Source organism: Gymnogyps californianus, chromosome 16 (assembly GCF_018139145.2).
Source record: "Gymnogyps californianus isolate 813 chromosome 16, ASM1813914v2, whole genome shotgun sequence".
NCBI classification, from domain to species: domain Eukaryota; kingdom Metazoa; phylum Chordata; class Aves; order Accipitriformes; family Cathartidae; genus Gymnogyps; species Gymnogyps californianus.
The window spans coordinates 15,204,682-15,230,670 of record NC_059486.1 but is presented as its reverse complement, the minus strand read 5'-3'; the positions used below and the strand labels follow the sequence as shown (position 1 = coordinate 15,230,670).

Below are 25,989 nucleotides of genomic sequence, written 5' to 3'. Positions count from 1 at the left end.
CTAATCAGAGCCCTGTGTAATAAACTGAACTACTTCAGACAATAGCGCACACTATGATGAATAAAATCTTAACGAAAGATACGGATGTGCATTCAAAACAATGCTTAAGCAAACCCTCCTGGTTACTTCATATATTAAAATTTTAAGTTTGGAGCATCACATAGGATCAACTGAAGTGTTTTAAACTGTACTGTAGGCAGTTACAATCATGAAGCAACAACCCTGACAACACTTGTGAAAGTGCTAAGGGTGTGACAAAATTACAACAGCCGGGAAAATCAGATTTAATGTAGGAACTCCATGTTCACATTACACTGAATTATTTTCATTTCACCCGATGGCACAGTGCCATAATTTGGAATTGCCTGGTATTTTAAATTAGATACTTAGCTTCACAGAAGGATACATCACATTCAGGGTCATGCATAGGAACGCACTGAAATAATCCACACAACTGGCAACTAGTAAAGACGAGAACAAATACATCAAACTTCCATTTGCCACGTTGGCCAGGGATAACATTCTGATGCTGAGTAAAAGAAAAAAAAAATATCACTTCTCCATGCAGCTTGCAAAACGGTGCTACAATCCTGTGTTTATACAGCATTGAAGTAAAAGCAAAGCCAAATGCCAACTGCTAGATTTCAATTTCCATGTACCAAATCCTACATAGAAGATAATTTTATTTATGGCTAGTTCTGCCTCCCTCATGAAACCAGAGATTCTTTCGACTTCAATGGCCAGGACTAGACCCTTGGTTTCTTTTCAATTTCACAATAAAATCAGCTCACTGTAGCTTGACGGTGTAATCTTTCTTAAAGGGCTCCGAATGGGTACGCCTGACTTTCTTCAGCAGGTGCATCCCCTGAATCAATTTCTATTGCTCCGCAGAATGCCCTTAATTTGGAATAAAAAGTGAGATGTTGCTATCACTTAAATCTGAAGACTGTCACCACTAGAAGAATCAGATGTTTATCTTACACTGCCATTTGAAGAGAATCTGAAATACAAAGAAACTCAGCAGGCAGTCGATGAATTCCCCCCTGGCCCCATCTTCAAAAAAAAAAAAAAAAAAGAACCTCATGGAAGGAAGAGAAAGAGACACGTAATTCATCTTGAAGATACCGGAGATTTTCTTTTTTCCTGTTGAGTGGTTCTCCTTTTGAACAGGCTATACTGGAGCGCATCGTAGCACTGGGGCACTTCCCATCGTTCAGTTGGTCACCTACGTACTGTAGCAGAAACTGCCAAACAATCGGTTTATTCTCTTGTGATAGTAACCCAGGAAACAAATCTATGATGACACTGTTACATGCATTCGTGAACTTAGTGGCCTTGTAGGTCACTGGACAAATCTCTCTAAACTGAACTGTTGACAGTTCTTTGCAGGGTTCCCCACAGGAAACTGAAGGTTAATTGACCATTCTTTCAAACCATGAAATGCTTTTGAAAATGTTAGTTTTAAGTCTCGTAGCCTAAAATCTGATGAAACAGCGTGTCTGTACTGTGGTGTCTTCTAATTACTGAAATTAAGAATTCTGGTCAGGGAAGGTGCAGAAATGGTTTAATTAGATTTCTGTGTCATGTAAACATGAAACAACACTCATCTAAATTGTCATATTGTTTAGAACAGAGATGCGGAGGTAGCAGGATACCTGCTAGAGAAGCTGTTCATAATAGAACTGACTACTTCTTGATTATGTTATTTTGATGATGGCCTTATTAAGAGAAGGGATCTTAAATTGTCAGTCTTAGATCCTTAGAAAAATATGTATGTGCTTATCTTCGCTCATGTGGATAGTCTCACTGACTTCAAAGGAATTGTCACAGTGTTGGTTTCTGCAGGATACTTCCACCTGTAAAATTACAGTTATGCAAATACTCGCATACGCAGAACCAGGAATCCCAGAAACCACCCGATGTTCTTCAACGACTGGCAGGAAAGTAGATTTGCTTTTATAAGGTACGGTACATGCATAAATCTAGTTACGTATTCACCTAAGATTTACAGAAGCTAGGAAGAAAACGGAAATCAATCGTTCTGTCACAGGTTATGAAAGTCCTTTATCATACTGTATTTGGGCTTTACACATTTAGAGTATTACCCTGACATCCTACGGGTGTTATTTTTTATTTGAGATAAAATGTGTCAGTGTATATGCTGAAAATATTGCAGAAATAGAAACCAAGGAAAAACTGTGTATTTGTTATTAACATTTTTCTCCAGAAACCTCAAAGAGTACTCTACTTGAGTATTTCTAGTCATGGTTAATAAACTTAATGCGATCAAGAAGATTTGAGTTCTGCAAAATCTTAAACCCCAAACTAGACTTTGGCCTTTCTCTAGCTGTTGTCTTGTCACTACGTTTCTATGTAAGACATACCAGTTTGAATGTGGCCAGACTGCGATCTTCAGATGATGCCCGTCTCTCTGTGCAGCTCAGCGCGTAACATACTGGGCAAACTTAATTCCACTCCGTCAAGGTTAGACATCACAGCAACCTTGCTGGGAAGCAAGGTGGACCAGACTGGGCTCTCTCTGACGCTAATCGGTTATGCTCCAGGTGTCCCTCACTGTGTGCAGCAACTGATTTAGTCTTTCAAGGGCTGAAGATTCAGCTGTGCCTCCAACTGAGGCAACAAATAGCCCTCAGAGACGAATTTCCCAACGTACTTATGTAGTCAACGTTCATTGCTTCTGTGACAAAAAGTTGTATATTTACGCAAAGCTGAAAGCAAAGTTTTCCTTTTTCTTCTTCCCTAACTTTTCATCTACAAAAAGGAAAAACTTTATGTGAGCATAGGTATAGATAAAAGCATTCATTGTCATTATCTGCACAACACAATCCATGGAGATTTGCTGAAAACAATCAGGAATATTATTTTAGGAAAAGCTCATTACTACGGTGAAGAAATAAGTGAGACCTACACACGATTCTCTGCTGTGTTCTTCAGCTGTAAATAAACTGCAGTCTACAAAAGACCAAAAAAGAGATCAAAACTGGCGATTTTGTCTGCAGCATGGTCTCTTGCTGAAATAGTTTCTTTCAATGACAAAGTACACTGTAAATTACATCCATCAGCCAGCAGCATATTGATTCCCTTCTATATTTGAAAAAAAGATAATTTTAAAAGTATACATTTTATCCCCAAAATGCAAAATAAAAGCACTAATACTATGCTTACATAGTACAAGGATTTGTTCCAACTTCACTGTCTAAATTTAGGACATTAAAAATTCAGGGTGACAATAAGTTTTTATTCCAACCTTTTGCACCTACATGTTTTAAGAAGGGATATTACCTTCTGCACATGCTGATACTAATTGTCATACACGGCACGCTATCTACAGACAACAGAATGGTTCAAGGAAGCAATTTTAGCTTCAGTCCTGATTTTTCTCATTTCTACAATCTTGTATTAGGCACTGTACTTCTGAAAGTAACTATTTTGCTGGAGGCTAAGTGAAAATACACTAAAACTACATTTCTCAGAGATCGCTTTCTCGTTAATGAAATTTTGAGGGTTAAAATCTGCTAACAGCCTGTGATAAGAGCAATTACGTTGGACATTTGAAGTGGTGGAAAACATGCCAGCCAACCAGAATTCTCGTGTCACAACACTTGCTGCATAATACTGTATATAGTAACCATTGCACTGCACAATTACATTATCTATAAACCATGTTTTGCCCCAAAATAGACACGTATCAAGGCAAAATATTCTTGTAGTCCACTCACACAGATAAAATAGTGCTATGCTTAGGTTTAAGTGGCTAAATTACAAACAGATTGTCAGGCTTTGTGTGTCCTAGTGGGTCTGGTTTTGTGGTTCTGCCAGCTCTTAAAGCGCGTATCATAACGGCTCGGTATTAGTGGTGTTCCAGGGGCATTTAGGAGCCCCAGGCCCATTTTTTCAGGCACTCTGCAAATGTACAGTAGTGAGATGGTTTCAGCCTCAAAAGAAATTACATATCAAATATATAGTTTTGTTTAGTATTTTAGAGAAATTCTAAGACACGTATAAGTATGATGAGAAAAGTTGAGGTAAACAGAGCAGCTATCCCCAACTGATTTTTCTTCTAAACTTCAGAATTATTCAGTAACACCATATTCTAAAAACTGCATCTTAACTCATTGAAAAACTAAGTTGGGATACCAGCAAAGAAGCTTCTCCTTCTGATGACGCACCTTACCCTAATGAACCCAGACACACTACGATGGATTACACAACATGATGGATTTTGTTCCTAAGTATTAACGGGTTTACATTAAAATCAGTGAGTAGGTCAGATGGCAGTTTTAACTTCATGGCTATACAGGGCAGCAATATCATCTTCATGAGGATGAAGATTAATTTCTTACGGCCAGACTACCGGCACTTCACACAGAGCAAGACAACTTTCTCCCTGCTAAATAGAGAACAGCAGGCATTAGTTTTAGTAACAAGGACAGTGATAGTTAGAAGCTGCCAAACGCCTTCTAAAGGAATCACCGTTTGTTTGTTGCCTAAAGATGCAATAAAACAAAGCAAAACAACAACAACAAAAAGAGTAAGAAAAGTAGTAATTGCCTTAGGAAGTAAAAATGGGATCCTAAAGGGAGTAAAAAGCAGGTTTCCCTTTGTTTGTGATACATATTATGAAACTTTTCAAGTTTCAAGTAAAGGCATTTTAAAATGTAGCTTTCTCTGAACGAGCCAGGCGCTAGGACCTCCAGTGTATTTTCCTTACCTTAGCCGTGAGGAAGGCCTTTTTGTCCGTTACATCCATGCATGTAATCAGTGATTGTGCCTTTTGTAAAACTCAGATTCACCATCTGTATGCTCCCAAGTGGCTAGAGGAGTGCTAAAACCCCATCCCCATGAGATTAATCTGCAATTTCACACTAAATGATTTTTAAGTATAATTTGTTACAATACAGTATTCTAAAATAAAAAAACGGTCAGTGCTTTTGCATTGTAATAAAAGGAGGAAGCTTGTAAAGTTGCCTGTATTTAAAATGGGTTGTACGGAATCCACTTGCACATTAGTTTCATTCAGATATGAATGCACATGTCTCGGGAAAAGAACCTTTGGGTAATTGAAATAGCTGCTTTTTATTTCTGAGGGAAAGAATACAAACACAAACTTAGAATCTGTGCACTGGTAGGGGGATGAAGTATAACGTACTTCCCATCTTGTTCAGGGACTGAGAATTTGCATGATGAAGTTGCAGTTTAAAATGTAAATAGAATATTTCACTTTTGTACGGAGGGGAATGGAGGGATGAATTGTAAAGGCACTGGGTAAATAAAGAAGGAGCCAAAGAATCCACTCTTTCACATAAAACAAAGTTGGCTTGAAGTGTGCAAGGAAATGATTCCTTTTTAAGAAGCACTAACCGCTTTTAGAAGCACCCCATTTCACTAAATACGGGGCACTGATCTTAATTCACATCATTATTTTCTCCACACATTTTAGATACTCAGCTGAAGAAGGATGAAAACTATAATCAGAACACATGCCAAGCGAGGAGTAAGAAGATCGAGGGTCAGGACACGCTAATGTCCTTTTACAAGAAAGATGATGCTGCTTTTCAGCCATGCTGGGTTCAACATAGAAACCGTGAGTCCCAGTCCAAATTGGTCTGAGGTGGGGGAAATATTGATTTTACAGCCTGACAAGATGGAACACAGAGGTCATCAAAGTCTTCACAGACTTCTCATAAATCTCTCCTTTTGAGGGTTCCTCAACTCTCCCTTGCTTTTTTTTGACTTGTCTCCTAAAGCATGCTTGAGAGTGTGGAAAATAAAACAAACTTGTTTTATGATGACCTCAGCTGGTAGCAAAATGAATTCAGTTCATCATCCAAAGGAAGCTACTACAGTTTAAATGATAGTCTATAGAAATTCAAGATAATTTTAGGAGAAATTCACACACAAGAAAGTCAATGCCTTTACAAAGCAAATCCCTCTTTTGCCTCTGTTGTTTTATCTCATTATTTGCTACAAACTAGTTACTCCAAAGAAAGGAAGAATTTATTTGCTGAACATTATGTTACTTTAAAGGCTACATGTGATTTTACATGTCACCAAAATAAATTAGATAGAAATTGGATGAATAGAAATACCTAATACACATTTCTCTGCTAATATTCACTGTAAAAATAACTTCAGTTGTGTCAGGTGAACTTGCTCTATTCCTTAACCTAGACAAGACTATAAATGAAAACAGCAATTGTCCGTATCTTGTACTCTCTCATTTTAAATCACGTAAAGGAACCCAGCTAATGTATGTAAGAAAACAATACACACCGATATTTCTTTTCATGCTATGCTTTTGGACAGCATAATGTCTCCAGTGTAACATTAACTGGTGAGAAAACACCTAAAACAAGGAAAAATTGGCTACAGTCAGTCTCTCTAATTCCAATCATCAATTCACAGTTTACCTGCATTCAAACTTGGAGCCGACATGACATAACATAGAACAGTCGAAGAATTTCTGGAAAAATATATGGAAGTAACAGCAAAAACACGCACGGTAACTTCTAAGGCCAGCTGCTTATTGAGGAAACTCTGCTTTTAAAACTGTTCGATAATTTTTACAGTGTTTTAGCTGGTAACTGGCAGACTCCACCAGCTGCTCTGCTTAACAGTCACGAAAACTCCAGCCTGCAAATATTCATGTGTGTGTTTCCCAAGGAGTACTACATGTCACCGTTATGGAGTCACCGAGTAATTTAGGTTGGAAGGGACCTCCAGAGGTCTCTGCTCCAAACCTCTGCCCAAAGCAGGGCCAAAACAGATCGATTTGCTCAGAGCTCTGTCCAGTCAAATTCTGAGTATCTCCAAGGGCAGAGACTCACCATCCCTCTGTGCCCCGCTGCAATGCCGGACTACCCTCATTGTGAAAACTTTCTTCGTAATATTTTACTAGAACGTTCCTTGTTGCAACTTGCTATGTACTCTTCTAAGTGTTCGGAGAACTAATTATCCCTTTGCGTTTCAGTTTAAGCTCCCCTAGTGAGCAAGACGGGTATAAGCCACCCTTCTACTCCTTACCTGTTATAATCTGGCCCTTCCAAGCAGGAGGTATGCAAATCACCTGAATGAGAGAAACGAATCTGTGCACTGAATGTATTGCTACAAGGAAACCAGTCAAGCGAAAAGTTCAACACAATGGCTTGAGCAGATTCCAAGAAAGTCTAAAAGAAATGGCGTGTTTTATCTTTACCCCTCCTGCAAATATTAAGCTACAGAAATGCATTTTTAAAAAAAGCATTTTTTAAGTTACAAGGTTAAGTATATAACGACTATAAGATGACCTTGTAATAAGTTACAAAAACGGCACAATATATCACTGTAATTAAGGGAACACTTGCAACTGTGCAAACTCTATGCCTTAGGCTCTAGCAGTACTATGACTTTTTCTTTTATTCTGCTTTTCGGTTCTCCAGATGTGCCTGGTATAGGCCTTGATGCTGAGAAGTATTGATTACTCTCCATTTCTATTGACAGTAATTAACAGAGAGCGATTTGATGCTCATCAAAGTGAACAGATTCTCATTAAGAGCAGAACAAAAGATCTCCCCTGTCTTCACGTTTCATTCCCTCTATACTGTGTGGTAAACTGTCAAGCATAAGGAAATAAATTTCTTGTGAGTCTTCTGGGTTTTCATTCTGCAAGTATCTGTAAAGTATTTCCACATTTATGCTTTGCTACGCAGGGTCCAAATGACCTGGTTTCATCACTGATTTCAAACTGCTTCTACATAAAGGCCACCTTTCATGACAAGTAAGGCCGGTACCTGTTTTGATGATGGGCTCGCAGGAAGAAAAACCTGGTCTCAAGAAAAGACCCGGCAAGTCCAGGCCAATAGTTTCTGGGGCTGACCCTCCGCTGACATGGAGTTTGACCTTGGTTCAGCCGTTTCACTCCCATCTCTCTGGTACGTGGAGGCAACGCTCTCCTCAACTCACGCCTTTACCGTCACACTTCACTGTCTGATGGGTGCACCACCCTGAAAAAGCCTCTGGTGAGAGAGGAAGTAGAAGTATGGCTGTCAGAATGAGTTCTTCTATTTCTTATTTATGTTTTATGTATTAACGTAGCTAAATAAAGGTGCCCACCCAGGCCTACAAGGCACCCTGCGGCCTGGTCTCCAGACCACCCAGTGCCCTCCTGGCACCCCCAGCCCCACCACCCTCCGTCCCCATGGGCGCCCTCCTGCCCTACCAGGGAGAGGAGCGCTTCCCCTCAGCCTCTGCCCACCCCACAACGGGGAAAGCCCTCTCGCCTCCCCGCCTGCAGGCCCACGGGGCGAGCCGTCCCCTCTCCATGCGGGCAGGGACACGCTTCCTCCTCTCCCCCCTCTGCAGGTCCCAGCTCCCCGCCCGGGAAGCCATCTTCTCCCCCCTCCGGCAGCCAGCGCTGGGCCGGTTTCCTCACAGCCCAGCCTTGCAGCCCCCCTCACCGCTGAGGAGGCGGCGGGACGGGCGGCACAGCGCCTCCCCGCGTCCACCGGGGGCTGCCCGCCGCCGGGCCCGCCTGAAGGAGGGTCTGCCGGCCGCTCCCGGGCACCTTCCCGCGGAGGGGCAGGGAGCGGAGGCCGAACCTAGGGACGGCGGGCCCAGCGGCGGGGAAGGCGAGGGCCGGCGGCGGGCGGGGAGAGGCGGACCCAGGCGCTGCCTCCCACCCCTTCCCGCCGCGGCCGAGCGGGGTCTGCGGGCACCGGGGACCGGCGCAACCTCCTTCCGAGGCGCTGCCCCAGCTCCGGCGGCGGGCGGCTCTGCGCCGGGGCCGCGGCGGTCCCCAGGGCGGCCCCCGCCCCGCTCCCCATCACACATTTATCTCCCCCCCCCCCCGCGCTGAAACCGCCGGTGCCGCTTTGAACGCGCTGGGTGGGTCCCCCTCCCCCTTGCTCTCTCTGGAAAGTTGCAAGAAGTTGGGTTGTTGGGGTTTTTTTTAATTTTTTTTTTTTTTTTTTTTTTTTTTTTTTTAAATTCCCCTGCCCAGCCCGTTCGCCCTCCCCATGGCCAGGTCCCCCGGGCGCTGGCGGGGCGGGCCTGGGGGTGGTGGGGGTGGTGGGGGGGGGGGGGGGGAGCGAACGGACGCGGGGGCCGTTCAACGCTGCGGCGGCTGCCGGGAAACGCCGCTCTCCCCCGGCCCTGCCCCGGCCCTGACCCTGCGGGCGGCCCCCGGCCGCGCATGCTCCAGGCTGGACAGCTCCTGAGAGGGAAATTTAAAAACGGGCTGGAGCCCGGCCCCGCCACCGACTCGCCGCGGCTCCGAGCCGCCGCCGCTGCCGCTGCCGCCGCCGGCTGCTCCTCCATCCCCCTCAGGGCCAGCTCCCCCCTTCTCCCCCCCTCAGAGGGAGACCCCGCCGCGCCGGGCCGCAGCCGCGGAGGTCCGGCCGGGCCAACGGGCCGCGGCCCGCCAGGTTTGTGAAAGGAGGAAGGAGCGCTCGGCCGGGAGGTGCGGGCAGGCCGGGGTGCGGGGTGTCGGGGCGGCGGGGATCCTCCTTCGCTGCCGGCCGGCTGCCGGGCCGCAGCCGCGAAGGGCTCGGGAGCGCCCTCGGGCAGCTCCGCGGGCTGCGGGGCTCGGTTCCCCCGGGCTCCCCTCTTCCCTGAGGGCGGCCTGGGCACACTGAGACCATTGCTACCGCAGCTTGCTTTCCCTAAACGCTACGCGGATGCTTTTATGGGAGTTTAAGAGCAACCCCGAGACGGGAGCGTTCCCCGGCTGACTCCGGTGCTCCCGGTACCGACAGCCTCCTGACATCCGAACTGCCCCGCCGTGCCCGCAGTCGATAGATGCTCCCTCCATCCGGGGCAAGGTTCCCATTCTGAGTTTGTTTTTGGGTTTTTTTTGCCCCCCCCCCCCGTCAAACATTTTACTGCATTGCCTGGCCCAAATAAAACCAGTGCGCCTGGAGGTAAAGGTAATGTAAGTTGGGCTTTACTTTCCTATAGTCCTGGGTTTCAGTTGGGATTTTCTTGTCTCCTGCCCGCTGCTGAAGTGCTGGATAGCTACTCCTGCCTGAACGGCTTCTTTCTGTTTTCTTGTCTTTTGCCAAGGAGATGATAGAAAGTGATATCCCGTCCATAATGTCAGGAATCATTAGGAATTCAGGGCAAAATCACCACCCTTCACAGGAGTACAGGTGAGGCATTTATCGATTTCAAAAATATGCACTGCACTGTCACAGCCTTCTAACTGATGTTTTCTCATTTCCTAAAAAAATCCCTTAGCATATAGAAATCAACTTTTTTTTTTTTTCAAGTTAACTGCATTATTTCTCCACTCTAAATTAGATTTCTAAGCTGGTGACCCATTACAATGCATTACTTATTTAGAAGCATTCCTGTTTAAAGTATTTTGATACTAAACTTTGTTTGATAAATACACCTTCAAAGCCTTGGGTTGACCTTCCAGTAAACTCTCTCTACTGTATGGTGTTACCAGAGAAGGATATTCTTGTTAAATAATAATTATTTAAAAGTTCCCTTTCAGATCACATTTTGCATTGTTATGAAGCAGTCATGGAGAGACTAAATCAAGTGCAATAGACACTAGAAGAGCTTTTCATTAAAACAAGTACTTATGTAGTACTCCAAAACGCTGACATGTCAAAGGTCTTCTAATATTGGGGGGAACAAACCTGGCTTTGTCAACAGCCTTTGATAATTTACCTATACCACTACGCATCCATGTATTGTTTAAAAGTATTGTTAGAAGTCACGGCATAGTTCTGCATGAATTACAGTGCACTGGGTTAAGTTAGGTTACATCTTGTCACATGATGCAAAGTTCCAAGAAATACAGAATAGCAGAACACGATCCAGTTCTCACAGTTTAAAAAAAAAAAAAAAAAAAAAAAATTCTTGTTTTAAAATGAGGAGTGAGAGACTATCGCCCTCCTCCCAGCCTGAGGGTGTTTTCACCCATTTCTATGGGTAAAAGTGGTCTGCCGCAGGTATTCTTCTATCAGCCTCTCTCTATTCAAAATGCAAACACTGCACTGCAGCCTCTTGCAGCTCAACAAGTGATTTGTTATACTCTCTGAAGGCACTGTGGAAAAAGGTTTGTGGAACTCTGTTTTGCTGTTTATTAAAGCACTGTTTGCTCTAGGCATTTTTGTTGGCTATGTAAATATTTGTAAAGAAATTATTCGGTATTTAATGAAGGGTGTGTATGAGAGAGACTTCTGGGTACTTACATTTAAGTCTGTATCTTCAGTGCCCTGAAGAACGTACCACCTTAACAAAGACCCTTTTTATGGAGAGAACTATTCTTTAACTCATAGCTGCAGAAAAAACACTCTTTTTTGGGGAGAAAGATAGGATTTATCTTACTGCCAGTAAAGGAATTGTAACTTCTCTTATTCAGAAGTTAGCTGCTTTTAAAAACTACTTTCAATTCTCTGTTAAACATTTTGAACTCAAAGATCCCAGTTCACTAAAGTTTTTAACCCACTTGTGATTTCTTTAATGCAGCTTTAAAATGAATTATTTGACCTCATTTAATAGTGGCAAATTCTGATAAAAATGCATAAAATCTGACCTGCACCATAAATGCAGAGCAGTATTTGTCCTACTTCATGAGAAAACACTTTGGATTATGTAAAAGAAAATCTTTTAGACTGAATGATTTTAAGAAAAGAATAGACCTGTCAAATTCTATCAGCTCTGTTTACTCTCCTGCTGTCACCACAGTCCAAGACTGGAACCCACAGTCCCGAGTTCTCCATGGGGGAGCATCAAGGCTCCACAAAATGGGGAATGGCCTCCAATTAGTGAGTGGGAGGCTGGGGCTCTGCTGAGAATACTCTTCTGTCTCACTTGGAATCTTTCAATGGGACAGTTGGACTTGGAGGAGACCAGGCTTTCCTGCGAGTGTGCAGGAGGAAACACTGAAAAGGGAGGGAGGGAGTGCGTGGGCGTGTAAGCAGGGGATCAACTCAGCAAATACCGATAAGTTTTCATGCAGCTTATGCTTACAGTTTGAAACTGTGGGATTTTTTTCTTTTCTTTTTTTTTTTTTAAATGGACGAGGGAAAAAAAAAATCCCTGATTTTAGCAGACCTTTGAATTCTGTGGATCCAAAGCATCTATAGTAAATTTGATGTAGCATATAGAGTAGCGATGAGGATTAGACTGCTATGCAAAGTCCAGGCACTATTTGCACCACAGTAAAATGATTTTGGAAAAATATGTCTCCCAACGATGCAGCTGTGAGATATAAAACATCACACTGTCTAGGAGTGACTAAGGGCCATCATATCTTCTCTGATGCCTGTGTTTTTATGGCGCTGTCACTGCCTGGCTACCAATGCAAAGTAATACTTCATATTAGCAGATGCCTCTCACTCTCCCAAAGAAAACACAGCTAACTTCAATATTTTCATAATTGTAGCAAAGGCAAATATTTCTAATGAGTTCATTTTACATTTCAGGGAATAAAAGCAGAGAATCGTAACACTGTGATTTTTTTAACCCTTAACATTTTATTCTTTTTAATTATAATTCATAACCTAACGTTATGCTTTAGTGTAAATATTTTGATGTTTAAATCAAAGCAAGAGGCAGACTACAAGTTTATTATGCAGTGGTGCACTTGTGGTTATTTCAGCACAAAGCTATGTAAATTATGATAAATTACAGGAGCCAACTCCAAGGCTACTAAATCAGTGGAGAACTCCCGTGGTCTTCAGTGGGCTTGGAGCTGCTCTCTGAGAAACAAGGTTCTTCAGCTCATGAACGCTGTGGTCTTGAAGCAATATTTTTTCTTGAAACCTGCAATCTGTCTTTTTGCAGTCTAATTTGATTTAACACACATAACCAGTGCAAGAGAAGTAAAAGATCTACTATGATGTACGCAAGTGCAGAATGAGATTTAATATGCAGGGCTTGAGCAATAGAAACCCCGGGGAGGCAGATGTGAGGCCAAGGTGGGCCTGGACTAAGACTGCAAAAACACTTACAGACCTGTAAGTTCTCTCCCAAAGAAGGCTCAATATTATCCTAATTCAACGTTCTTGGCTTTCAAATGCAGCAGCATGCTTATTTTTCTCAGGGACTATCCCATTGCCAAACTAGGTACAGTTATGTGTGGTTTATTACATAGCACATAATAAATCATGACATGAAAAACAGGCCATTAGAAGGGAGACAAAGAGTAACTTGCTATGGATTATTTGGAATATGTGAAAAACCAAATTTAAGGAATCAACTCATCACTCTAGGTAACAATGTGGCATCTATATTTTGAAAGAAATAACTAAAATGTATAATTCTATTTGAAGAAATAACATTACTTAAGATGTAAAGCTAACCCTAGATCAACAAGATAAATTAACTTCATGTTTTGCAGCTCAGTATTTTGTGTAAGGACCATGTTTCTATTTTTTTATATTACTACGTATTTCCAGTTGATAGAAGCCTTATGTAGTATTTTGAAGGCCTTGCAATGCATTTTCTATACATGTTCAACAGGAATTCTGTTTTAAATATAGATATCTTTTTGATCAAAAGTTGTTACTCAATCGTTAATCATTCAACATATTAGTAGACTATATCCTCCTTCACCCCATTTTAATTGTCCCTTTGGTTCTTAAAAAATTGGTCTATGAGCCAGTTGGTCTTCATGGGCTCATTAGATAGTCCGATTAAATTTTTGTTGTAATAATTACTTTCTGCTAGCATAGTTTAGCATAAAATCATATTAAGAAGCATAGACACATAAACATGCAACCGCTGTATTCCATACATTCTGGACGTGACTGCATGACAGTGGTGAAAAAGGTGGAAAGTCTTTCTCCTTATGTCACACAGTACATTTGAGCTCTCCTAAGTGGTAGTCTCATATCTGGTTTTGCACTTTGGTTTCTGGAGAGCAAGCTACAGCTCAGGACTCCTGACAGTCACCACTGGGGATGGATGGAGTCTGGGAGTTTGCATGAAGGAAATTTCTGCAGACAAAAGGTTACAAATGCATAACTAACAAAACCGTAATTGTTCCTGAAGAAAATGTCAGTGTCCATTCCCTTGACACCGTGTGTGTCTGACAGGGAGTGAGATAATGACTCGATGTGTCGGAGGAATTTCATCACAGTAGTTGCTTCATTCTTTCAAAAAAATGTGAGAAACCTCCTAGGAATCAGTCAAACTCAGGCCACTGTGGGTTGATTTAAGTGGATTAGCTCAACTGTTTCCTATGCAGTTCCTGAAATGTGCTAAGCGGTATTAATAAAATATTGTGGCCCTTGCTCCTCAAATTGTCTTGCAGTTACAGGCAGAGATGGGAAGGACTGGTTTGTACCCAGGCAATGTCTTGCAGGCTTCTCAGGCTCGTCTGCCTCCAGAGAAACCAGAACGGAGTTCATATCTTACCTCAAAAAAGGCGCTTGACCTCCCGTTCAAAACAAGGAAGCAGAAAAGGAATTTGGACTTTTTCAGCATTCCTGTGAGATCTCAGATGCTCACGGCACCCCGCTCTCCCATTTAAAAAGTCTCATATGAGCAGAAAGCAGAATTGCTGCATGACCGCAGCAGCAACCGATGCAAGCGAGAGGTGTTCTTACAACAGTGCAAAACGAAGGATAGTATATTTTATATCCCTTTTACACTGGAGTAAATAACTACAGAAGATCCCAGGCAGGTAAATCAGTTCAGTGCTAATCAACAGTAGCTGAAGCAATGTTAAAGGAAAAAATAGCTTTCCAGGTAGACAACGCTACTGATTTTTATAGAAAACATTCCTGTAGGGCCAGGTACTTCACCACATTTTTGCATCGAGGAGAAGCTTATTTCGACATTAGTCACAGGTTTTGTTTTGGTTTTTTTTTTTGTTTTGTTTTGTTTTAACAAAACAGATTGCAGAGTCAGATACCGGCTGCATTTGGCAAATCCGAACCTAGGGATGGTTGTGTGGGTAAAGCACAGCAGGGAGTGAGTGGCTGGGAGTTCAGTGCTGACAGTGCTACTAACTTCCTCTTAGGCTTAAGCAAATCATGTAGGTCACTTGTAATTCAGTTTCCCTTCATCTCATACCAAAATGATGTAATGAGGCGTTGTGAAACTCAGAGCTGAAATGTATAAAAGTCTCCAGGAGCACATCCATAGCCTGTTCTGTTAGCGCTAAGTACCTTAGCAGAAGGTTTTTGGAGAATCATCTTCTCTTCTGAACCATGGTGTAAGAAAAGGAGAACAGCAACACCTGACAGGGTAATCACGTTATTTGCTTTTTCCTCACTAGTTTTGGTTCCTATAATCCAAAGTTTCTTGAGCTGTAGCTGAGGACAGACTTTCTGGTTGCCCCAGGAAAGCTGCCTGATTTCTGTTCTTGTTTCCAGCAAGGCCAGAAATTACTCAAGGAACTTGAAGACAGGGAGAAGAAAGGTGGGCTGGTGGCTTGGGACTGGATGGGTGGTGTGCCTTCAAGAGGCAAAGAGGAATCGCAGACCGAAAGCAGCAGTGAGAGCTGCTGGCTGAAGCAGGAGAGGAGCTGGTGCAGAAAGAGGGAGGAGAGAGGCAGGTGGCTGTGAGTGTGGAAGACAGAACCTCGTGTGGGGAAAAGCACCTGCAGGGGAGGAAGGTGGGAAGAGAAGTGCGTAGAGGGAAGGAGCAGAGCAGATGGAGTGGGAGCAAAAGGAGACGGTGAAGTTGACTCCTTCAATAAAACGGAGAATGCTTCTCACCATGGAGACAGCTGAAGAGTCACAAAACATAAATATTTCCCTTGTGTTGTTTTACGTATGAGAAATCACCGCGCTTGTTCTGAGGACATTATGCAATCCCAGACAAAAGAAAACAGTTTCTCATCACCACTTCAAGAAAAGGTTTTCTTAGGACTCTTCCTCTTCAATTGTCACTCACACTTTGCAAACAGCTAGTTAAGAATCTATCACCCCTGATTGCTCCTACTTGTTGAACAGTTGTATTACTTAAGCACAGGCAAAAAGCTCAGAAGTCAGTGCTGGCAATGGTAATAAAAATTGTCCATCGAGTGAGAGACATCTTAAAACTATAGTTGAAGTTGAATATGCCAAATGCAACCACAACGTTTGGTCTGACTTTGTTTAGAATGGAGGCGATGATGAGTTGCCACTGGACACTAATCCCTTTGAAAGAACCTGTAGCATTAGATGCGCCCTACAACATCAACCAGTTTGAGTGCTTTATATCTTTTAGGGACAGACTCCAGAGCAAACAAGCAAGCAGAGTCCTCTGAAGTGTGAATGGTGCAATATGCATAGAAACACGTAACTCTGCACACCATATCAGAAACTGAAACACCCAGTTATTGGCTAAACTATCTGGAGATAAAATACCTTAAGGTATGCTTGTCGTTGCTGAGCTTTCCTTTAGTCTTAACAAACTTGTTTGGCAGACTATTCTATGATGCTGTCGAAGGGACGGTCCCTATGGTCTCCAGTGACAAGTTCACCATACTATGGTGTTTGCAAATGTAGAAGTGGATAGTTCACCTTGACAGCGGTTTCTGCGGTGATGAACTACCTTAGAACCAGCTCATTAGAACAGCTCCGTGTGAGGAAAGATGGTAAAGCTAGATCTATGAATATAAATTCAAATTAAACGCTGACGTTAGTTGCAGATTCCCGCAAGGTTATGCCAGGAATGAATTTCATTCCATCTAGCTAGCTGTTGTGCCAGCAGGATGTACTTGATGGAGGAAAAAAAGTAGAGATATCTTTAGGTACATCCAACCGATGATTTTGCGCTGCTGACAGGCTCTAGTGAGCTTTGTCAGATGTGCAACCAATGCAGGAGTCCAATTTCTCCGTGACCGCAGGCAGGAAGGTCTGGAGCTCAGTATTGGGAGATCTGGAAAGGGGTTTCATTCCAAGGCGTATTTTTCCTGATTCCGGAAAAGTGAACTTTGTGCAGGCTGGCTGGTGGCCAAGATCTATTGCCCTGATTAGATAATATTTTGGGCAGTGCATGATAGAGCAGATAGCAAGGACTAATGCTACCACCGAGCATTTCTGTATCACCTATCATAGCTCTCAGGGCACTTTTCACAGGAGGCCAGCATCCTCTGATACATAGAGGAGAACTGGGGCTTAAATCCTCAGCATCTCATGGATTCTTACTAATGGAGGTGCCTTTCTAGGATAGAAACACATAGAAACAGAAGGGTGTTTTCCTGCAGAGATTTGAAAGGAGAGGGGTAAAAATGGAGTTGCATAATTTCCCACCTTTAAAAATAATATCATGTTTGCAACACATTCGGTGTGACTGTAACCTTTTCTTCATAGGGGTTTAGCGGTTCAGCGTATATACCAGACAGCCCTGGGGAATGTGCAGCTGGGGACATTTTCAGTAGTGTGCATTAATTATAGCGTATCACTATTTATCTCATTTACATGCATTGAAAGGAAATGGCTGCTTTTACTACAGTGCCCCATTGTGCCAGGGGCTGTGAACACCCATCTAAAGGCAGGATCTCTGACTCCTGAAGTTTACCCTCAAATGTGAGATGAAAAGGGTGGTGGAGGGGAGCGGAATCAAAGTACACACGGTATTACAGTATGTACTTATATATTTGTAGTTGGCTTGGCACAGGCAATTTTTCAGGTCAGAAAGACCGAACCCTATGAGATTAAAATGTTGATTATTACTGTGCATAGCTCTCTTTCCAGAGGCAGTTAGATTAGCATTTTTTCACTAAAAGCAGGACACACATTGAGCCTGTGTACTGTGAGATAAGCTGGCTTTATGCTGCAGAATATATCTGGGCATTTAAAACACCTCTGTCAGACAGCGATGGGAATACTTTAAGCAGTTTCACCTTTTTTAAGACATATGAAATTTCAACATCATTTTTGGAGACAACCTGAAGAATAATCCTTAAATGTGAAATATTTTATTCTGATTAAATATACTGTTTTCCCCATTATTAATGAAAACAGTTATTCTGACAACTAACAAATCCATAAAAAAAGAAGTGTACGTGAACAGCCAGAGGTGATTTTAAAAGAACCGTAAACTCAAATTCAAACAGCCATGCCATGCTAGGATGGGGAAGGGAAGGAAACATCTTCGTCTTGGAAAAAGAGCTGGCTCGCGCACTTGTCTAGTTATTATATATTATTGCATCTTCGTATCTGTTTAAAGCAGAGCCTAATGACTGTTACATCAACTTAAAAATTCAGTCACCTTCCTTGCCCCCATTTGGATCCGCAGCGTGTGTGCGAGAGGGAGGGAGCGGCGTGGGTCTGCATCTCGAGGATGCTGCGAGGGGTACGCTGCGCGATGCCAACGGGCAAGTAGGAGAGTTGTGGTTCAAGCTTCTGACGGCATCCAACTGTGCCCAGGGTATCGCCAGTCTTTCCCACATCTCGAAAGCACCAGGATGAGTGCACCTAGGGTGAGGGTGAAGCGGAGGCCTTTGTTTCCCGAAAAGCTAAAGCCGGGAAGGCTGCTGAGCACCACCGTGACTCCCGCGGTCCTCCGGTGCGGAGATGCTCGTCCCATGCGGAGGAGCGGCGAGGGCATGTGGCGGATTCATTGCCTGACAGGAGGCGTGTGCAGTGGGTGCTGACCCTCGCCGCCCATCTGACCCCGTTATTTGTTGAAGGAGCTGACTTGTCTGGGAGGACTGGCAGGGACCGGGGTGCCAGATGGCATGTGGATGTGTGTTGTGTGTCGGCTGTCATTCAGCCAGATTAATGTGAAGTTTGTAAAAAGGAGGAAGGGGGGGTGGGGGGGGGAAACAATTAAGCAAGAATCTCAAAAACAATCGAGGCCACGTGCCACCGGGCAGCAGTCGTTGGCGGCACAATGGGTTATCGGCTTCCCATGAATGGGCCCAACTGTTGCAAACGACATGAGCCTGCCCAGTTTTCAAATCATTTAATGCTCGTGTTTACTTCCAATCCAGCCAATCTCCGGGCCGGCGGAGCCGTCACCTGATAGTCTTTTTATGTATTTAAGTCCCAGGCCTCACAAAATAACTGAACAGTGGTAACCATGGCAATGCTAATTATTGCACTATAATTACAGTAGGAGAAAGAAAACAGGGTAGGCTGGGAGAGAGATTTGAAGATGTTTTTTGGCCAGGATTTGAGCTTTTGGCTCCTGGTCAGGTGTTGGGTTTTTTTTTTTTCCTTTTTCTTCTTTTCAAAATCTTTTTACAAACAAATAAATTACATTCTGCTTTAAAGATCTCCCAGATAATAGTTTAGGGAACTTTGATACGTGTTTCTGGAAATCATGAATAGATGAGCTGAAAGCTCCTGGGCAGCCAGGCACTAGAGTTCTGCCTTGTTCTTTTAAGCTGATTTAGAATCGTGTAAAACATAAAAGATGCTTCAGCAAGAGACCAGATTTATTTAAGGCTTCTGCATCGTCATTTGGCAACGAACACGCATTAGTAGCATGCAGCTGGCTTTAACATATCTGTGAGAGAGCTCTTTAAAGCCTTTGTTTTGAAAGCAAAATCAACTACATCCAACTAAACTATGTTCTTCTGAAAGAGAAAGATGTTTTCCTGGACCTGAATCCCTTTGGATTTACCCTAGGTATCTAGTGATAACTTCCTGACATGTTCTAACTACTGCTTTACTCCTCAAGCTACCCATGACTTCTGTAATACTGTTTAACATAAGTAAAAGTAGTTTAGCCCTTCATTTGCAATAGTTCTTTTATTGACTCTAATGGGAGTTTTGACCACACAGGAATTTTTGAGTACTGTAAATGTATTCCAATATTTCAGTTTTGTACCACGCACTCTTATCAGAAGCAAAACAAAACAAGTGGGATGGAGCATGCAGAACGTATCAAAACCGGAGCTTTAAACCAAAAGCAGCCTGTCGTCGTTATGCCTCGGTTTTGTCAGCTAAAGGCAGGCTGGGTGTTACTGTGCACTCAGTCACTAGCTTTTCATTCTGATGCTTTAGTGTGTCAAAAAACGGCCTAAAAATTGTTTCATATGCTTCATGGTTCCTTGTTAAGTATCAATAACTTCATATATCTGAATGGAAGAGATCACCGGTTCATTCTGTAAAGTTTCGTTTATGCAGCAACTCTCCGCTGATCCGTCCCCGCCGACGGGATGCACTGGCTGGGAAAAGCCCTCTCCCGGTGCTCAGGCCAGCAGCACACACAGGTCCTCGAGGAGCTAGGCACAGAAACTCCTTCCAAGGCTGGCTGATTTCAAGGTTAATGCAAAATCGTCAGGTTAAAAGTCCTGACAGGTTTCTTCTACATCAAGGCCAAACAAGTGCAAATTTCTGACAAATGTGAAAATAATGAATCAGCTCTGGTTTTGTTTCTAGGCAGTTTCTCTTCCGGGTTCTTATGCCTTCTTCCTCTACAAATGCTGCACAAGAAGTTTTCTTAACCAAAGTGTTTCAGATCGTGCGAAGGACCACGTGATTAGCTAACAGGCGACAGTAACCAGCCAGCTGTGAAACCAAAGGTCACATCTGAATTCTGCAAACTGAATTCCAGCCTGACGCGTTTTCCCCGCTGACCTACGTGAGCTTCGGCATCCCAGTCATCTCCCCTCTTACCAGGGACAGTGTAGCAGCATCTCCGCTCCCTGCTAACCTTTCGTGCTATTTTGCAGACTTTTAGCTTCTGACCCCTCCCAGCTGAGTGAAGATGACCTCCCCAGTGACTTACAGTCCTTGTCGTGGCTGACATCTGTTGATGTTCCTCGGTTACAACAGATGGCCAGCGGAAGAATGGATTTTAGCCTTGGTGCCCAGAATGCAATGCTACAACAGCCAGGTAAACTGTTAGGATGTTAAATAACTGCTATTTAAACGACACAGCCTACCGCCTCCTTTCTTTCCCCCACGCAGGCTAGCTTTGCTATTAGTAGATTCCTTTTAAGTGCATTACATTTCGCTTCCTGTCAGAAGACCTGGAGCCTGTTGTCTTCTGGTAAGGCTATTGCTGATACATTTCCTTCATTTCAAGAGGTGGAGAGCCCTAGCAGGGACAACAGAGCTCTTAGGATCCACTTGGCTTTTCTGCTCAGCCTAGTTGCGGGTGCCTTGTTGCATGAACTTGGGCCAAGGTATTTAAGACTTGCATTTCAGAGGTTTTCAACAGCTTTGAAACTAGGTAATTAGTCTTTCTTGTTTGTTTCAACATCGATAAAATTAAGAGTACCTTATTTACCCCATACCTCTTTGCTTCATACAGACTTACAGCATATGTTCATTGAACGCCTGCCTTTCCTTTGTGAACATCCTTTAGGTAAACACGCTTGTTCCCTAAGGCATTCTGCTGAGAGAGCTCAGCGTATCATCTTGCTTACTTTAGAGCAGAAATCCTTCTGGAGTACAGATAGTGCTGAATATGGTTTTTTTTCCTTTTGTGAGATACTGTGTCTGTAACACCACTGTGGACTGTTAAACAGCTGTCATCTTTCATTCCCTGCATAACAAGTTTTAGAAGCAGCTGATGTCATCTTTGCAATTTGTGAAATGCTCTGGGTTCTTTTGGGATGGAAAGCCACAGAGAGGTGTGATTATCCACTCCAGAGCTTAGCTGTTTTCAACTGCGTCTATTAAAAATAAATGTCAGCTCTCTTTTCTGAAGTGTACTTTCGTGCGAACATTCATTGCCTTTGCTTTCTCCAAAAAAGGTCCCGTGGCAAGCAATATGCACTCGACAGGAGCACCTGGAGCAATGATTCATGTCCAGGCCAGCCTGCCACAGGGAATCCTGGGACTGAATTCTATTTCAACACACGGAGCAAATGTAAGAGCAGGCCTCAATGGCTTATTATTGCAACACTTCTTAGGAAAAGATGTCAGTAATTTCAAGACTGACACGCCTGTTGTCTTTATCTCAGCAGATGAGCCAGTATGCTGTAGGTGGGCAGCCATCTCCTAGTTTACAAACACAGCAACAACTCTTTCCTCCTCCTCCTCATTCACAGCAAGTGTTTGCCCTAGCACAGAACACACAACAGGTACTGTTATTCGCTTGTTGTCTGTGTCCTGAAGTACCTACCACGATCGTATCTAGAACTCTTTTAAAAGAAAAACAATAAAAAATCCCTAAACCTACATACCCACGGGCATTTTGCATCCAACATTTTCCTTTTTTCCTTCTGCATCCAGTGTAACCCCGCAGCAATCTACAACACATCCTATGGGACTCAGCCACACTATTCCCAGCCACGCCTGGCTCCTCACTCTGCCCAAGAACTGCATCCAAAGCATTACCCCAAGCCGATCTATTCATATAGGTGAGTAGAGAGCAGAATAGCGTATTGCCTACAGCCTGCGTTGGGATGACTGTAACGCTGTAGGTGTGGTAGCACGAGAGTCTTTGATTCCTTTCAAAGGGAACAAAAATCCCGTCATCTGCCCAGGAGTTCTGTGGAAGCTGCCTCGGAGGGGTAGCGGGAATGAACAAGCAAACTAGTTCCTGGACATCAGCCTAAAGGTAGAGTAATAGCACAGAGGAGTAAAATCTGCAGGATCACAGGGTGAATTCTGAGCACTTGAGAACGGTAATCCCATGATCAGCCAGCTGTTTGTGTCTTAAGAGGTTGCTAGACCAGAAGAAGGCATCATGGCTAAGTATACGCAATCTGTTATTCCCTGTATTTCTCGGTCCTGTAGTTGTTTGATTGCAATGGCGCTGAAGAACAGCAAAACGGGCAGTCTCCCAGTGAGCGAGATCTACAGCTTCATGAAGGAGCACTTCCCCTACTTCAAGGTATGCGGACACTGGAAGGGTGGAAGTAGAACATCACAAATACTTTGTTCGTGGCTTGTTTCGCTAACATCCTCCTGCATCTTTCAGACAGCCCCTGATGGCTGGAAGAACTCTGTGCGCCACAACCTGTCTCTGAATAAGTGTTTTGAGAAGGTGGAGAACAAGATGAGTGGCACCTCTCGCAAAGGGTGCCTGTGGGCTCTCAATCCTGCCAAGATCGACAAGATGGAAGAGGAGATGCAGAAGTGGAAGCGGAAGGACTTAGCTGCTATTCACAGGAGCATGGCCAACCCAGGTACGGCTTATATTATGCTTTTGCTACGTGTACGAGAGGCAAGGGGGAAAAATGGCTATTTGGCCAGGAAGGCATGAACCTTAAGAAATAAGTTATATGGAACAGTGCTGGCTAGTGCAGAGCTCTTGCGCCTTGCAACGGCCTCCTCCTCTGAGCTGCTCGGCTGAAACACCCCGTGCTCTGCACTGAATGAAGTCATTGCTGCTGCCCCGAGGTTGTACGACAGGGCGATGCACTACAGCAGGAGGAGGTAACTGAACGGACAGTGATTTTTGGGAGGCCCTCAGTGCAAATCAGTCCCCAGCTTCAAAAAGGACTGTCTTTTCCCCCCATGCTAACCTATCTAGCACATCCAAGGCCTTCTGAGGAGTTATGCTGCCTCCAGTGTTAGTATTTATAGCGTCACATTTTAATGCATTTTTTTGCCTGCTCCTCTGCAAAACTCTCCCTTTACTAAGACTTTCGCGTTCTTATTTATAAAGACACATGTTTTTGAAGCTTTCAGGAGCTCAATATTGGCAAAATCAACTGGAGTTTTTTGCTGCAAAATCTGTAACATACAATCAATGATAAACTACGTTCTCCTTTGCTTAAAAACAAAAAAAGTGCCATTGAAACTGTCAGGAGTCTCCCGTACGAATCTTATTTGAGATACAAGCAGAATTCAGAGTATCCCTATGAGCAGGAGACCTGCTGAGGATGCTTAGTTCTGCAGCTGCAGGCCAGCTGCCATCGGTGGTGGCTTGGCTGCTCTGTGTAAGTCTCGTGTGATCATTTCTTTAGCTCAGTTAGGGGTAACCATGGAAGCTGACTAGGGTAAGGGCTAAGGGTGGAGAAGTCGATGGCATTTCTTTGCTCTCTGCACAGTCAAAGCCTGCCTTCTGTGCTGCATCTCGTACGGTGACAGACACTGCCTGTTCGGTTTTATGGCAAAAGCGTGTGGCTGTGCTCACTTCTGAAATGCTTTGGCCGGGCCCTGCTTGAACAAACGGGTTAAACTGTCTCTCCTCTTCCTTGGGAATGGGTATCGCTTGTGCAGAGGAGCTAGACAAGCTGATCACTGACAGACCCGAGAACTGCAGGCGGCCCAGCAAACAGGCAGAGTCTGAGGTCTCCACCCTGAACCACATGGCAGCAGCCCAAGGCCGAATCTCCATCTCCCAGCTGCAGCCTCAGCCGATCATGACGCTCTCGCTGCAGTCCATCCCCCTGCATCACCAGATCCAGACCCAGGCTCGCATCGCCCCAGACTCGCCAGCGCCTGCGCAAACACCTCCTCTCCATACTCTGCCCGACATGAGCCGCAGCCCTCTTCCCCACCATCCCGTGGGACGCGCGCCTCCGGACTTCCTGAACGTGACAGCAGACATGAACACGGAGGTGGATGCTCTTGACCCAAGCATTATGGATTTTGCATTGCAAGGTACGGGAGAAGGAAGCTGGGGTAGGGGAGGGCATGGATTTTGTGCTTACGTAGTGACTGAATAGATAACCAGGGTCCTCAGCAGGATGCTCGGGGCTGGGATGTAACTGAGCTAAAAACTTGTGCTGGGTGCCGGCCTCTGCAGCGTGACTTCCCTGGCCTTCCTCGCTGCATTTCTGCCCTGTGCTAGACGGGACAGCAAGCTGCCTTCAGGTTTCAAGTGCAGGCAATGCAGGGATGTCTGACTAGCTGGCTCTGGGACACCACAGCTCTCTGCCCGTGGGAAACCATAGCTCTACTTGTGCCTTGGTTTTCCCCTTCTGCAAAAGGAGAACTTCCCTGGCTCATGGCGATGCCTAGCGTGGCCCCTGGGTTTCTGGTTAGCACATAGTAGATAGATGCTGCCCGGAAAGGTCTGGACTCCTGCTGGAACCAGAGGATTCGGGGGAACAGATACACTTACTGCCTTTGCACTACAAATGGTGCCATCCGCGAGCAGCACTGGTCCTAAGCAGCGGGTAAAGCCCTTTAGTTACGGACTGGCCCCTACACACAGTGCCCGGGTGGGTTGGATGCGTTGCTGTGACCAGAATTTAATCTTTTAAAGGTAACATATGGGAGGAAATGAAAGACGACAGCTTCAGCCTCGATACCCTGGGTGCCTTCGGCAACTCCCCGCTCCACCTCTCAGACTGTGACCTGGGCACGCCTGGCCTCACCCCCGTCTCCAGCGGCAGCGATCACTCCTTCTCAGACCTGCAGGTCACCGGCCTTTATACCACTTACACGACACTGGACAACGTAGCGGCAGCTCAGTACATGAACCCCCAAGGCAACAAACCCATCGCTCTGCTCTGAGTTTTGCACCGTTCCGTGGAGCTCTGACTCAGGGGCCAGTTTCTCCCAGCCATTAAAATCCGACCCGATAGCAATAAAAGAGCTCCTCCTGCAGACGCTTGGAACGTGTTGGCTGTTTACTGGGACGCAGCGCGTGATGCCAAAATAAATCAAACCGTTACTAGTAGAACCACTTTCACCCGTGGCAAGACTGAGGAAGGGGCATGGACACTTGTGTTGCAGGACTGGTGAGCTCTGAAGAAGGACCTGGAAGGCATCAATCAGCAGGAATTTTCACTAGCATGTAACTGAGCTAAGAATAGTCCGGTTAAGGTAAATACATTTAATCGACACTGTGATCTGGACTTATATGCGGACGCTGTTTGGTCACCACCTACACAGAGAAGCCAACACAAGTCAACGGCCTGGTCAGCACCACGTTGGAGTCCAAAATGGTTGATCATGTACCGTGTATATCTTTTTTTTTTTTCTTAAATCGCCAAATAACTATTGCCATTGAACAAAGACCACACACGGTTTCTGGAGACACTTGCACCACTAACACTTTTCTGATGTAACTATTGTTAATTTATTGTTATGAGGTAGGAACAAAGGAGCAAAAATACTAAAACCGAAAAATCAAACCCATAGCAGACAACTGTTACATCTAGGTTTAAAAACAAAGTCCTTACCCCGTGAAGGATGTGGTACTACTGAATTATTAAACGGATCGCTGGCTAGAAGA

At 44.3% G+C, this 25,989-nt stretch overlaps 1 protein-coding gene across 1 annotated transcript; it reads left to right on the top strand.

Moving 5' to 3' along the window:
* The first annotated feature begins 10,062 nt into the window (after window positions 1-10,062).
* FOXN4 (forkhead box N4) lies at window positions 10,063-25,265 on the top strand. The gene is made up of 9 exons (XM_050906909.1): window positions 10,063-10,145; window positions 20,576-20,739; window positions 21,605-21,720; window positions 21,818-21,934; window positions 22,086-22,213; window positions 22,593-22,689; window positions 22,777-22,984; window positions 24,024-24,407; window positions 25,015-25,265. The coding sequence occupies exons 1-9, from the start codon at window positions 10,063-10,065 to the stop codon at window positions 25,263-25,265; spliced, it is 1,548 nt and encodes a 515-aa protein (XP_050762866.1).
* The last annotated feature ends 724 nt before the right edge of the window (window positions 25,266-25,989 follow it).

Bases quoted from the DNA above. Each gene is read 5' to 3' on its own strand.
- FOXN4 (XM_050906909.1), top strand. From the start codon at position 10,063: ATGATAGAAAGTGATATCCCGTCCATAATGTCAGGAATCATTAGGAAT. The intron at 20,740-21,604 runs GTAAACTGTTAG...TCTCCAAAAAAG, and splicing joins TGCAATGCTACAACAGCCAG to GTCCCGTGGCAAGCAATATG. The intron at 22,214-22,592 runs GTGAGTAGAGAG...TCGGTCCTGTAG, and splicing joins AAGCCGATCTATTCATATAG to TTGTTTGATTGCAATGGCGC.